Source organism: Purpureocillium lilacinum (genome assembly GCF_023168085.1).
Source record: "Purpureocillium lilacinum CBS 284.36 DNA, scaffold_2, whole genome shotgun sequence".
NCBI lineage: Eukaryota > Fungi > Ascomycota > Sordariomycetes > Hypocreales > Ophiocordycipitaceae > Purpureocillium > Purpureocillium lilacinum.
In genome coordinates, this window is record NW_027072112.1 from 3,354,986 (window position 1) to 3,367,230 (window position 12,245).

The 12,245-nt window shown below is 59.7% G+C and overlaps 5 protein-coding genes across 5 annotated transcripts; 3 read left to right on the forward strand and 2 right to left on the reverse strand.

The window, feature by feature from the left end:
• Nucleotides 1–72: 72 nt before the first annotated feature.
• Nucleotides 73–1,992, reverse strand: PLICBS_002782 (uncharacterized protein; the record flags this gene model as incomplete). The annotated part of the gene is made up of 1 exon (XM_018322489.2): nucleotides 73–1,992. One exon carries the CDS (start codon nucleotides 1,990–1,992, stop codon nucleotides 73–75), a length of 1,920 nt encoding a protein of 639 aa, XP_018179969.2.
• Nucleotides 1,993–6,040: 4,048 nt separating this feature from the next.
• Nucleotides 6,041–6,544, forward strand: PLICBS_002783 (uncharacterized protein; the record flags this gene model as incomplete). The annotated part of the gene is made up of 1 exon (XM_018322491.1): nucleotides 6,041–6,544. The coding sequence occupies one exon, from the start codon at nucleotides 6,041–6,043 to the stop codon at nucleotides 6,542–6,544; it is 504 nt and encodes a 167-aa protein (XP_018179971.1).
• Nucleotides 6,545–7,998: 1,454 nt separating this feature from the next.
• Nucleotides 7,999–9,097, forward strand: PLICBS_002784 (uncharacterized protein; the record flags this gene model as incomplete). Its single annotated transcript, XM_065600084.1, has 3 exons — nucleotides 7,999–8,278; nucleotides 8,357–9,018; nucleotides 9,074–9,097. The coding sequence occupies 3 exons, from the start codon at nucleotides 7,999–8,001 to the stop codon at nucleotides 9,095–9,097; spliced, it is 966 nt and encodes a 321-aa protein (XP_065456156.1).
• Nucleotides 9,098–10,106: 1,009 nt separating this feature from the next.
• On the forward strand, nucleotides 10,107–10,827 carry PLICBS_002785 (40S ribosomal protein uS13; the record flags this gene model as incomplete). Its single annotated transcript, XM_018322493.2, has 3 exons — nucleotides 10,107–10,145; nucleotides 10,317–10,447; nucleotides 10,527–10,827. 3 exons carry the CDS (start codon nucleotides 10,107–10,109, stop codon nucleotides 10,825–10,827), a joined length of 471 nt encoding a protein of 156 aa, XP_018179973.1.
• A 313-nt stretch (nucleotides 10,828–11,140) lies between these two features.
• PLICBS_002786 (uncharacterized protein) lies at nucleotides 11,141–12,070 on the reverse strand (the record flags this gene model as incomplete). Its single annotated transcript, XM_018322494.2, has 1 exon — nucleotides 11,141–12,070. One exon carries the CDS (start codon nucleotides 12,068–12,070, stop codon nucleotides 11,141–11,143), a length of 930 nt encoding a protein of 309 aa, XP_018179974.2.
• Between the last annotated feature and the right edge of the window lie 175 nt (nucleotides 12,071–12,245).

Below are 12,245 nucleotides of genomic sequence, written 5' to 3' on the forward strand. Positions count from 1 at the left end.
TGTGCTTACGGGTGCCCTTGAATCTCAGAGGTCGTTACACCACTGTCGGGTGGTCTCGCTTCGGCATAGCCTCTAGTGGCCCGGGGCCGCGCTGCCTGGTGCCTCAAGTTGTTCCTCAACGACAACCTCCTCTGGCAACTCGGGAGGGCGGTCCCTCACGCTGGCGGCGAAGAAGCAGGAGAGCAGCACAAACCCCCCACCGAGCGCCATGACCACGGCCATGCTGTGGTCACCAGGCGTCCCGCGCGGTTTCTGCAAGAACTTGAAGATGATACTGGATCCCACCGTCGCGAGGATCTGAGGCACAGCAATGGCCATGTTGTGGATCCCCAGAATCACGCCGGTGCGATCCGTCTCTTCCTCGTCTTCTTCATCCGCATGGGCACCTCGGCCTGCCCCGTGGTTTGACTCGCCATTAGAAGACGAGGGGCTTGGGCTCGGTACATCGATTTGAGAAGCCATATCTTGAAGCTTCTTTGCCCTATTGATGGCGTTCTGCCGACTTATCTCTGCGCTGATGATTGCCCATGGCGCCCAAAGGGCCATGGCCCATGTTACGCCGGCCAAGCCGATGAGAGCCGTGGCGCCTTGAACTGAGCGGACGAAGAGAGTGCAAAACATGGCCCCCGCGAAGAGCGCCAGCGAGCCGAGCCATGCGCGCTTGAGTGTGAAGCCTGGGATTCGGAGGTATTCCAGCCAGTGGCGCCGACCGTCGATATCTGCCGCCGCCGTCGTCCCCGCGCCATGCCCTGGGGCAGTCATTGCGCTGACAGGCTGGCTGTCAAAGGTCGGCGCAATAAAGAACGGCAGGAAGACATTCGTGCACAGGCTGACAATCGCGTTGATAAGAAGAGCAAAGGTTCCAACTCGTGTCGCCTTTTCGTAAAGCTTGTCGAGTTCCTCTGGCGTCATGTGGGGATTTTCCTCGAGATATGGCTGTATATAAATGTCGCCAATGTAAGACGACGTGTAGAACAGAAGCGGGAAGAATCCGACCCAGGCACAAAACTGTACCTGGCACACTCGCATAGTCTGTGGTGGCAGCCGCTTGATGGACTTGAAGATGGTGAGAAAAAAGGGCAGGAAGCCGGGGGCTCTCTTGGCAGGAGAGCCGTCCGCCCGCGGGTCTCTCTCGTGAATCGTCAGGGTGCTCAGCGTAATCGTAACCCCCAGTGCAATGCAGGCGATGGCGCAAAGAATCTTAAACTGCGTGTCGCCCAAGAACCAGAGGTGCGCCGGCAGGTCGATGTACCCGGCGATAAACCCAACAATGTTGCCCACGCCGGTGAGACGGCTAGCCATGGCGTTGGCGAGCTCCTGCTGGTGGGCCGGGGCGCAATCGACCATGAAGGCCCTGATCGCGGCCTGCACGGTGTTTATGGCAATATCCAAGACGTAGATGCCGACGACGGCGGCGATGATGATGACGGCCTTGACCCCTTCCGAGGCGGGGTCGGCGCCAAAGACGCTCAAGATGCCTCCCACAATCTCGCTCGTCCACGCCAGAAACAGCAGCCCGAGTATCGTGGCTATGGTGCCGCCAACCATGTACGGCCGCCGCTTGCCCCAGGGGCGCCTGCTGTGGTCGCTCAGCACGCCGACGTACGGCACCACCAGGGCGCCCGTCATCGGGCCGGCGATCCAGACGAGGGCCATGAGGGACTTGCTGAGGCCAAGAGACAGCAGATAGGGCGACCCGTTGGACAGCTCGACGGACCATGCTATTTGCAGGCCGCCTATGCTGATGGTCAGCATGGTCATGTACCACATGCTCTTGGTCGTCTGCGTCTCGTCGACGGCCTTGGCCGCCGCGGCGCCGTTGCCGGGTCGGCCCACGCTCGACGCATTGCTGCTGAGGAGAGGCGAGCGCTCGTCATTGCCGTTGCCGCCACGTTCCATGGAGCGCCGCAGGGCCTCGTCGACGTCCCACTGCGCGAGCAGCGGCCGCCCGTCCTGCCCGTCGGAGGCTTCGGCACGGGGAGGTGAGCTCATGCTGGGCGGTGATCCCGGTCTGAGGAGAGTCGCTGGTGAGAGGAGGTGCTCTGCCGCGACCAACACCTTGCTCTGGCCCGTGCGAGTCAGGCACTTCTGGAGACGGACGTCCGGTCTCGTGTGTTCAGCGGCCGACTAAACAGACTACAAGGCATGCTGCAATAGATGAGGGCGTTGGGGTGAAGCTCGGACTATGGGGACGTCGCGATATGAGATTTGGGCCAAGGCGTCACGGCGTCGGCGAGATGAAAGCCATCGTTGAGTGAGGTTACGGGGAGCCACGCGACCTGACGAGCTGCAGCTGATGCCCATTGACGTGCTGTGATCACGACCTGAGGTCACGTCGCTGCCTCCAATAGGACTGTGGCGCATGCATTAGTCAAGCCGGGACCTGCCTTGGTTTGCATGGCGGTTCCAGGTGCCAGGCTTGCCAGGCTGAGCCACCGGCAAGAGGAGGGTTGCTGCGGCTCAGCTCCCTGTCGCCGCCACAACGCCGACTTGCCATTTCAGGCGACCTACCCTGGACCCAACTTTCGCCCACGTCTTCAACGTCGTGCGTCGGGCAAGACGACCTTGGGATAAGTTCGCCTGGATTGCTCTGCGCTGAAAAGCAACTTCCACACTCTCTGTCAAAGGACGTTGTGTGACTTTGTTCGACGTGCATCGCGACCGTCCCGTCCCGACATCGGCGGAGATGGGCGTACACTCCGTACATCACGGCATCTTATCTATCGGTCGACTTCAGCAAGCCGGGGACGAAACGGATATGCGCCCGCGATCTGAGCCAGCCGCAGTGGTATGATCTCTTGCCGTTATTCATACACCCCTTCTCAAGGAAATCGGGCCGTGCAAGCCGAGACGAGTGCAGCGCAGCGCCTGAACGGCTTGATCATGGCCAGGCCGTCCCTTCACACGTCACTGTATTTCCTAGTTGCCGACTCGCTCCGTCAATCTCGAGACGCAGATGTTGCGAAATCCGTCACAAAACCGGCTACTAGGCAGTCACGCAACATTTGCCCGTGCAGGCCTGTACAGGCTGCTGCTTTGGAGCGCGATAAACGCCGCGGCGGTCGTCCATGACATGCTTCGTCATGGATGCTCCACTGTTACCCACTGCCACAATAGAGAGAGAGCGTCATCAGGAGCCTCATGTTCTCCACGCTGAACCCTCCGGTCACGATATCCCCGTGGAGCCTTGAATGGATAAACGGGGCCCCCATCATCCCTGGCATTGTCACGTCACGGCATTGCGGCAACACGGCATGGCGGCCGTGGGAAACGGCCGAGCGTCCCGCCAACAAGGGAGCGCATCCGTACGGCGCTGCGCCGTAACTACTTCGTAATACCTGCTGGATTCGTAGGCTGGCATCAACTTGAGTTACCTGACGTCCGCGGGCTTGCATTGCATCACCAACACCTGACCCAGGCTCACCGAGCGGCCCGTGGGCGAGCCAAATCTGGATCTGGACCATGCAGATGCAGACCTGATCGCCTCGGAGCGCGCGCGACTAGGAAATCTTGTTGCCAGAGGGTTGCCAGAGGGCGAGGCAGCCGGCCCATTGAGTGCTCCGGCGCAGCGCACGTTGGCATCGTGAGTGGCCGACCGGCACATCATAACCTTTCGAGCCGGCACTCGTCATCGTGAATGGAATGGTGGAGAAAGCTTCCACGGAGGCAGGCCATCACATCATGGCCTCGCCCTGCTTAGGTTCTGCTTCCTTGGGCGAGCAGCCAAGGCGACTGCTGGTTACGGGGGTCGTTTTCGGGCGGATTGGGGAGGCCAGTGACGTCGTTGGGCGCTGCTGGAGTCGCCGAAAAAAGTGCCTCAGGATGTCCCCTGCACCGACTCGCGCTAGCACCCTTCTGCACATCCGGTGCAGTACAGGTACGTACTGTCGCACACTGATTGAACCCGGACCGGCAGCGGCGCCAGGATCTGGATCTGAGCTGGACTGGCTTGGCTGGGCTGGATCATCAGTGATCTTGGTTGGGCAGGGCCAGCGACAGCTCGCGGACTCCGTGCTGCACGACGAGCGACTCGTGTGCCACCCACCCCATCCCTCCCCATCCACCCATTTTGAGCGGCTCATGCTGTGCAACGGCCTCCGCATCTGCTGCGTGAGACGTGTCAGCCTGGAGGATGCACGACACGTGAGGCATGGGGCAGGCCCCGAAGCGTTCCCTGCGCCAGGTACAGACGGCCACTGCGTTCGATTCCAAAGATTCGCGGGCTGCGCTGGCCATTGCGCCTCGAGGGGCGTGGACGCCGGAATACCAGCTGGTTTGCCCTTGCAATGTACGAGTATGCGACAGCGCCAAAGCCAAAAGGTAATGGTGGTGGTGTTGCGCCGTTGCCAGCGCCCCTGGCACGACGAAGATCAGCGGGCGCCGAGTCCGTCCTGTCTGCAGGCGGTGGCGGGCCACCGACGGCACCCGGCCATTCCACTGCAACCGCCGGCGTCCAGATGGCCGTTCCAGAAAACGGGTGCCTGTTCCGCTGGCAGGTGGCTGGCCTGCTGGTCTCAGCCATCGCGGGCAGAGAGGGTGGCATTGTGCAACGGGGGATTGGCTGCCCTTCGCCACGCGTGAAGGATTTTTCTGGAGACGTCGAAGCTATTTCCGCACCGCGGGCGAGACATGCAACCAGGCTACAGCGACAGACATCCTGAGAAATGCGAGTGGGAAACCCCGGGCGTCCTGCCTGCGTTCGTTTGTTCCTTCACTGCTCGTGTTGCTTCGCGCGCCCGCCGCGCCTCTAGCGGGAGGCAGGCGGAGCAGCACCAAATCGGAAGGGCGCTGGTCATCGCGTCTTTCATCAGCCAAGAAAGCGCCCGGGGGGGCATCCTTGCTCGACACCTGCGGCGCGCAGGTTGCTTTGAGCAAACGTTCCATCTAGCGCGGCTGACTTGATCGTAATGCGGCATGGGGAAATGGCGGGTGGGAGGCGTCAGAAAATCGAAGGGTGCGGGATCCCCGGCTGGGGTCGGGTTGGTGCAGACAGCCCAGACGAAACTGGCCGGGAGCTTAACTTGGCAGCGGCAAAATATGGCGAGGTAGGCAGGCAGGCAGGGAGAGGCACCTCAGTCGGAGGGAGCCCTGCTAAATGGAACCTTCCTCGCCGACCTAGGTGAGTGCGGTGGCAGCCCAGCGCATTTGTTGGATGGCGGCGCGCTGGGCGGACTCTTGGCCGCCGGCGGGCGAGGCTCGGGGTGTCAAGTCAGCCAGCACGGCCCACGAGCAGCACGAACAGCGAGAAGGCGAGGCGCGGGCTCGGCGGTTTGAGGCGCCTGGGGGGCGTGGGGTGGAGGCGCCACGCCCCTCTCCGCGAGTCTGGAGCCCCGAACGTGCACCCCCGTTGCCCCCACTGCACCACCGGGCGGGCACCCTCCATCTGTCCACTGAGGTGGCCTGCCATTCTGCCTGCCCCAGCGCCCACAACGTCCACTGCCTGCTGCTGCTGCGCGCCGGCCGGCCGGGGCCCTTCCATCACTGACGGAGTCTGCGGGCCTCCACTGCAAACGGCGCCGGGGGGCTCCATGCCAGCGTCGACTGCAACTCGTGGGATGCTGGGACTCCTCCACACTCCCTCCACAAGGCGCCTCCACCCGCGCAACCAGCCTGCGCGAAATGGACCGAAGAAGGGTCGCCACTAATACGGCGCTGCGAGCGCGAGATAGACGAGCGTTCCGTGACGGGCTCTCGAAGGGGCAATGCGCGCTCCCAAGAGTCCCATGCACCCATCCATGGGGCCCCCGGCCACCCGTTCCTGCTGCTCCTTTTTAAAACCGGCCAGATCTGCCCCTCCCAGTGAAGACTGCCTTGCTCGAATCTCGAGTTTCGTGTTTCCGGCTTATATCACTCGCCCTCCGACCCCTTCCGCCTGGCCATTGTCTGATCCCGACGAGCCCACGATATCCTCGTCGCCCCCAACACTCAGCAACAGCAACAACAGACCAAGGCACAGTTGCGGAAGAGCAGATTGTTGCCCTCTATATAATATCGTCAAATCGCCGGTGTCGTTGGCAGCAATACGACAAACACACGCACAATGGCGATCCGAGACCGCGTCCGTCGTGCCCTGCACAAGTCCGACTCGTCGGATTCCGTGTCCCAGGCGGACAGCAACGCAACAACAGTCACGACGACGACGGCCACGAGCGACACGTCGTCGCTGCACAAGACCACCACGACCACCTCGACCCTCTCCAAAGTCTTCTCCTTTGGCTCGCGCGACCGCAATTCCGACCGCAACAAGAGCAAGGAGAAGGAGCCCAAGAAGTCGCGCGGCCGCCGCAACAAGCCGGTGCACCCCAGCCAGCGGCCGCTGACGCTGCAAAACCTCAAGCACCAGGAGATGCTCAGCCATTTCACCATGACCTTTGGCGCCAGCGACCCGAGCCAGATTGAGCGGATGAGCTTCTGCGGTGTCAGCCCGTGCTGCACGCGGCCCGGCAGCGTCGATCTCGACAGGGGCGACTTCAATCTCAGCAGCCACACTTCGGCCCTCTCCATCGCGGACACGCCGAGCAGCAGCGACTCGGCCCGACAGTGAGGCCGCGAGCCAGTCCCCCAGCACACGTTACCACTGGAACGGCACCCACCCACCACCGCCCGACCACCCCACCAACACGCCACCACGGAGGCTCGCAGCCCTGAAGATTGTGGTGGCCACTCACAAAGTCGTCGGCGCCCGCTGCCGCGACACATGGATGCAAGCCCGCCGCGGATCTGGCGACGAGTGGTGAAGCCACCGGCCACCGGCCGCCGGACACCACGATCCGCTGCCGGCAATCATGCCGCCGCGACGCCTCTTCCCAACCACCCACGGTTGCATGCAGATTAACATCTTCGCCTCCGATTGGCCCCGGCGCCTGGGAGAGGCAATCGACCTCGGGCCTAGATTCATCCATCCTCAACAGAGGGAGACACCGCACCGCATCGCCGGCAGAGAAGACTGCTGTGGCGATGCCGCGTGCGCAACTGCCGCCGGCCGCACCGCCGAGGCAGCGAACATTTATTGGTGCACCGCATACACTGTATGATATGATACGTACGACGGAACGCGATTTGGCTAGGCCTGGCAGGCCTGGATAAATGTATATGGCGCCGGCTTCTTACACTACATGAGTTCACACGGACATGGCATGGCATTGCATGGCATACTACTACATACATCGTGTTTATACACGGGCTGGTAGGGCGGCTACATTGGGAGCGGGCGTTTTGTCGATAGATTTCGGCATCTCGAATTGACAACTTAATGATCATTTCTTCGTATCTACATTGCTACTTCGTGAATCTGGTAACGTGTGAGTTACGCGTGCGTGACGGAAACATAACCTCTCTGCCCGTTACCCACAATGGCGCCCATTATGTGTAATGTGAAGCTCGTCGTGATAGACTGCCTCATCAATCACGCGTGACAGGAACAATCGCAAACGCGAGCCGGAGCGTGTCCTGGCCTACCTAGGAGTACTGTACTGGCAGACTGTGCTGGCAGTGCACAATGGCTATAGTGGTTCCGCCCGTCCATTCGTCCCTTCCTTATTGTTCTTTCCACCGCCGGCAGCGCGGACCTGCACTGAGGCCCCCCGCCAGGCACCTGAGCTGCCACCTGCCAGCTGTCAGTGCAAGCTCCCTGGCCGCTGGCACCTGCCCGCACCCGAGGAGCCCAAGACGCAGGCCGCACCGCTACATGCAAACCTGGAGCGCTCGCTTCCGTACTACAAACGAACATGAATCCTCCAACCCTTCTCTTGCAAACCTGCACGTCGCACACCCGAGAACGCGCGTCTTCCAACCCACATCGACAACTTCACAACCGCCAGGCTCGTATCTTGCGTTGCATCAAGGCATAGCTCGACTCGAAATACCCGTCCCTGTGACTTGGTCAACGAGTTCCATCGGGACTACAAGCTTCTGCAAGCAAACTCGGCGAAACTTTCTGGTGCCCCCGCCATTCAGCCCTCAACACCACAAAGCGACTTCACGATACTGTTCGGCATCATGACCTCGACCACGTGGTACGCCTTGCGCTCCAAGGCGGTTCACACACGCTTCGGTCTGTCCAAGAACATCCAGCTCCTGCTCAACAGCTTGGACTTGTACAAGGCCGGCAGCATCGACGCGACAGAGCTGGGTCGCATGGTCCGCCTTAGCGCCCATCGTCGGGCTGCACTCGCCAACACCATCTCCAAATGTGCCGGAATCATCAAGAAACAGCCCTCCGAGATCAAGACCTGTGTCGAAATCATCGAGATGTGCACCGAAATTCTCGAGATAGCTGGTTTGTCCTCATCAATCGGCCTTCTAGTGCCTGGCTCCAGCACAGAGTGGCTGGCCGATCTCCTGACACTTCACGCAGATAGGCGTCCCCCCGAGGGGGTTTTTCCCTTCAGAAAGCTGCCCGTGGAGATCCGGGATAAGATTCTCGATCTCATGATCTCGAACGTTTTTCGCACCACGGGCATCATTCCCGCCGAAAAGTCGAGCTGTGAATGCCCTACGTTCGACCGGCACAATATCTCGTTTCAGACCAAACAGATGAAGGCCTTGCCGACTTTGCTGGGAGCATCGCTGAATCACGAATTCTGTCGCATCTTCTTCCGCAAGCACACGTTCCGCTTCAGATGCTCCTGCGAACTCCTCGCCCACCTCCAGCGAAACAAAATGTTTTTCGCACATGTCCGCCACATTATCGTTCACTGGTGTGGGGATGACTGTGCCAAGGCCTTCAAGATGCTGGCCAAGTGCCCGCGCCTAGAGACTCTCAACTTGAGCATCTCCAAATCGACTTACTCGTTCGTTAGCCCCCGCGCGCAGCTTATGAGAGGCTTCTTCTCGGCGTCTTACCGTACCGTTCGGGCCTCGGACTTGCTCGGACTCGACGAATTGTTGGAAGTTCGGGGTCTCAAGGATGTGCAGGTCTCGCACACTCCCAACAGAGCGAACGCCCCAATGAGTATCGAGATGGACCGGTCTGGCCTCTCACGCCTCCTTTCCGGCAGCCTCACACTGCCCCGGGATGTAAGCGCATCGCCCGTGGCCTCCTGAGCCACAAGAGCAGGCCTGACTCGAACAGGATGATAAGATCAATATCTTCTGAAGTGCGGCGAGGGCCAAGCCTTTTTTACACCATGCGAGGCAGCGAGGGAGCAACATTGACGTCGGGCTGCATATCCTGCGTCTGGAAACTGGATTTTGATTTTGCTATGTCTTGAGCGAGTGGGCATGGGATCGCCTTGTTGAAGTGTGGCGGCAAAAGGACTGTCACCAGGCCTCTCCTCCGTCACGACGTTCCAGGTCCCAGAATACAGGGTCTTGTTCTAGGCGGGGGCTGATGGCTATCATGAGGGATAGCAAGTGATTTCATTACGGGGCATGTAACAACAGATAAATTACGAAGACCCCCATTTGTGAAGTCACTGAAGGTTCCGTACTCAAAAAGCGTTGTCTGGTGATTGTTCTTGTCTTGTACCTGCGCCGAAGCGCTGGTATCCGGCTCAAGATCAGCCTCCGAATGTGGCTGACCGAGCAATGGCAAAAGACGCAAATGATACGTTTCACTTGATAGGAATGCTTGGCTTCCGGGTCTGCATCATTGCCACACGCCGCTTTCCACTCGGAGAGCTAGGAGCACTGTCGAGGAGGGCCTCATGGAGAGTCCGTGAGATTCACATGCAAATAAATGCGAATCGCGCACATGAGATGGAGCCAACGACAATGCTGCCCACCGTGTGTCATTGAAGCAAGACAGGCTCGCCAAACAGCTTATGGCCACTGCATGCAGTGATGTGTTTCTCTCAAGGGGAGACGCCTCCTGTGGACAGCAGTCGCTGCGGTCCCTGCCCAAGTAAACTAGTCGGGAAAATGTCTAGCCGAGCCGAATTTAGCGAGCAGCGCACCATACGCACCATCTTCGCCCACCGAGCAGAAAGCACGTGACCTGACCAATTAGCGGCACGCACCATCGCTTGCCCTACTTGTGCCCCCACAGGGCAAAAAATCCACGACGTTTAGCGAGTGGTCTACGAAATCTCCGCCTCTCTTCCCTTCAACCCGAATCCCTATCCGACAATCACGAGCACCGGCAACGACCGTTACAGTTGCCCAGCATGTCGCTCGTTTCGGGAGAGAAGACGAACTTCCAGTTCGTAAGTCTTTCCCCCTCGCCCTGCCACGGCGGTGCCGTCGATTCCAGCGTCGAGCGTTTGCGCGCACGAGGTGGCCGTCCGCGAGACGGCGGCCGACCGGCGACGACCATCATCACGATACGGGCGAACAAGAATTCATTGGAGAGCGCGGGCTGACCCATTGGGAAATAGATCTTGCGTCTTCTGAACACCAACGTCGATGGCAAGCAGAAGGTTATGTACGCCTTGACCAAGATCAAGGGTGTCGGTCGCCGATACTCCAACCTGGTCTGCAAGAAGGCCGATGTCGACCTGAACAAGCGGTACGCCAGCACTTTTTCTCGAGACGAGATTTCCCCGGGAACAATGAGAGCAGGAAGCTAAACAAGATTCTGTCTGCAGTGCCGGTGAGCTCACCACCGAAGAGCTCGAGCGAATCGTCACCATCATCCAGAACCCCACGCAGTACAAGATCCCCACGTGGTTCCTCAACCGACAGCGCGACATTGTCGACGGCAAGGACTCCCAGATCCTCGCCAACGGCGTCGACTCCAAGCTGCGTGACGACCTCGAGCGCCTCAAGAAGATCCGCGCTCACCGTGGTCTCCGCCACTACTGGGGCCTCCGCGTCCGCGGCCAGCACACCAAGACCACTGGTCGCCGTGGCCGGACCGTCGGTGTCTCCAAGAAGAAGGGTGGTTAAAGGATATGATGGTTACGGTATCGGGTGGATAGGCGTGACGGCTGGTTTCTCCATCTTTCTGAGCATTTTGAGAGGATTGCTTTTTCCTGCATAAATGCAGCTAGGGCTGTACTCTAAATCAGAGTCATGAATCAAAAATCACTTCAAACAAAGTATGCGGCTAGCCCGGCAGGATTGCACTTGGAACCTGGAGGGATTTGGCCAGCAGCATGGGACTTCTTAGTCGGGTTGTTTCGTCACGCGCCGTCCCCACGAATCCTTCTCGGCCAGTCGCCCCATGTCGTGGCGGGTATCAAAGTCTTCATTGAGCTTTCTAGTCTTCATGTGTGACTGCCATATCCAAAACCTCCACTCGGCCCTGTCCCTTGGTCTCGTTCGCAATAAAGTCTGACAGAGGCTTGAATGCGCCTGGCTCCACGAAGCCCACTACCTCCCACTCCGAACCCATGACATCCTGGGTCTCGATCTGCTCAACGTATCCGAGGATCTTGTCCTTGACAGTCCCCGGCGCTTTCTGCTCTCCGTCCTCTTCTTTGGAAGCTGCGCTCTTGGCCTTGACGGCCTGCTTGAGAACGCCAGTCGCGCAGGACACTCGCAGCCGCATCCTTGCGCGAGCAACCGGGATGGGCTGGTAAGCGATGAGGGCCTTCATGGCGTCGAGAGCCTGGCTCTTGGCGCTCTTGGTTGTGACGACTCCAGTCCAGCTGTGCTCCTTGGCTCGCGGCTTCGCCTCGCTGTCCTCTCCCGTGACGGGCGTCCCCGTGCCGCTCGCCGTGTTGCTCTTGCTGTCCGGGGTGGTGTGCGCCTGAGAGCTCAACATGTCCAGAGCCTTTTCGATCATGCCAAAGGTGTAGACGCGTTTCGTCCGCGGATCGACGAGCTTACTCGCCACTATCCCGATGACCTCATTGTGCACACGCTCCAACTGCGCCGCGCGTTCTTTATCTCCGACCTGCAACTCGCCCTTTTTCAAAATCTCGAGCACGACATCGTCGGTCGACTTGCCCTTGCCAAACGCCTTCTCGATGTCTTCCTTGGGCGCCGTCTGGCCCTTGGAGACGTTGAGGAAGACGTTGGGGATCTGCAGGACGTTGTCGAGGTCCGTCTCGATGCCGGAGCGCCACTCCAGGACCTTGTTCTTGTAGCAGGCGATCTCGAAGCGCTTCTTGCCCTTCTTCAGGCGCACGAGCGACACATTTGTAAGCCTGATCTGGTTGGAGGGTTGGTTGATTTGGCGGGACATGGTGGCGGGCGGGTCGTATGCTAAAGTGGGATCGTCGTTGTCGTCGTCGCATGCAAGTTTTTGTCGTGTCGAAATCAAATACGGAACTGCTTGCTGTAAAAGACGAAAAGAGCAAGTGAGGGAAGACGGCTGGAAGGGTCGTGTTCTAGTGTTTCTGGGAGGTAGGTAGGTAGAG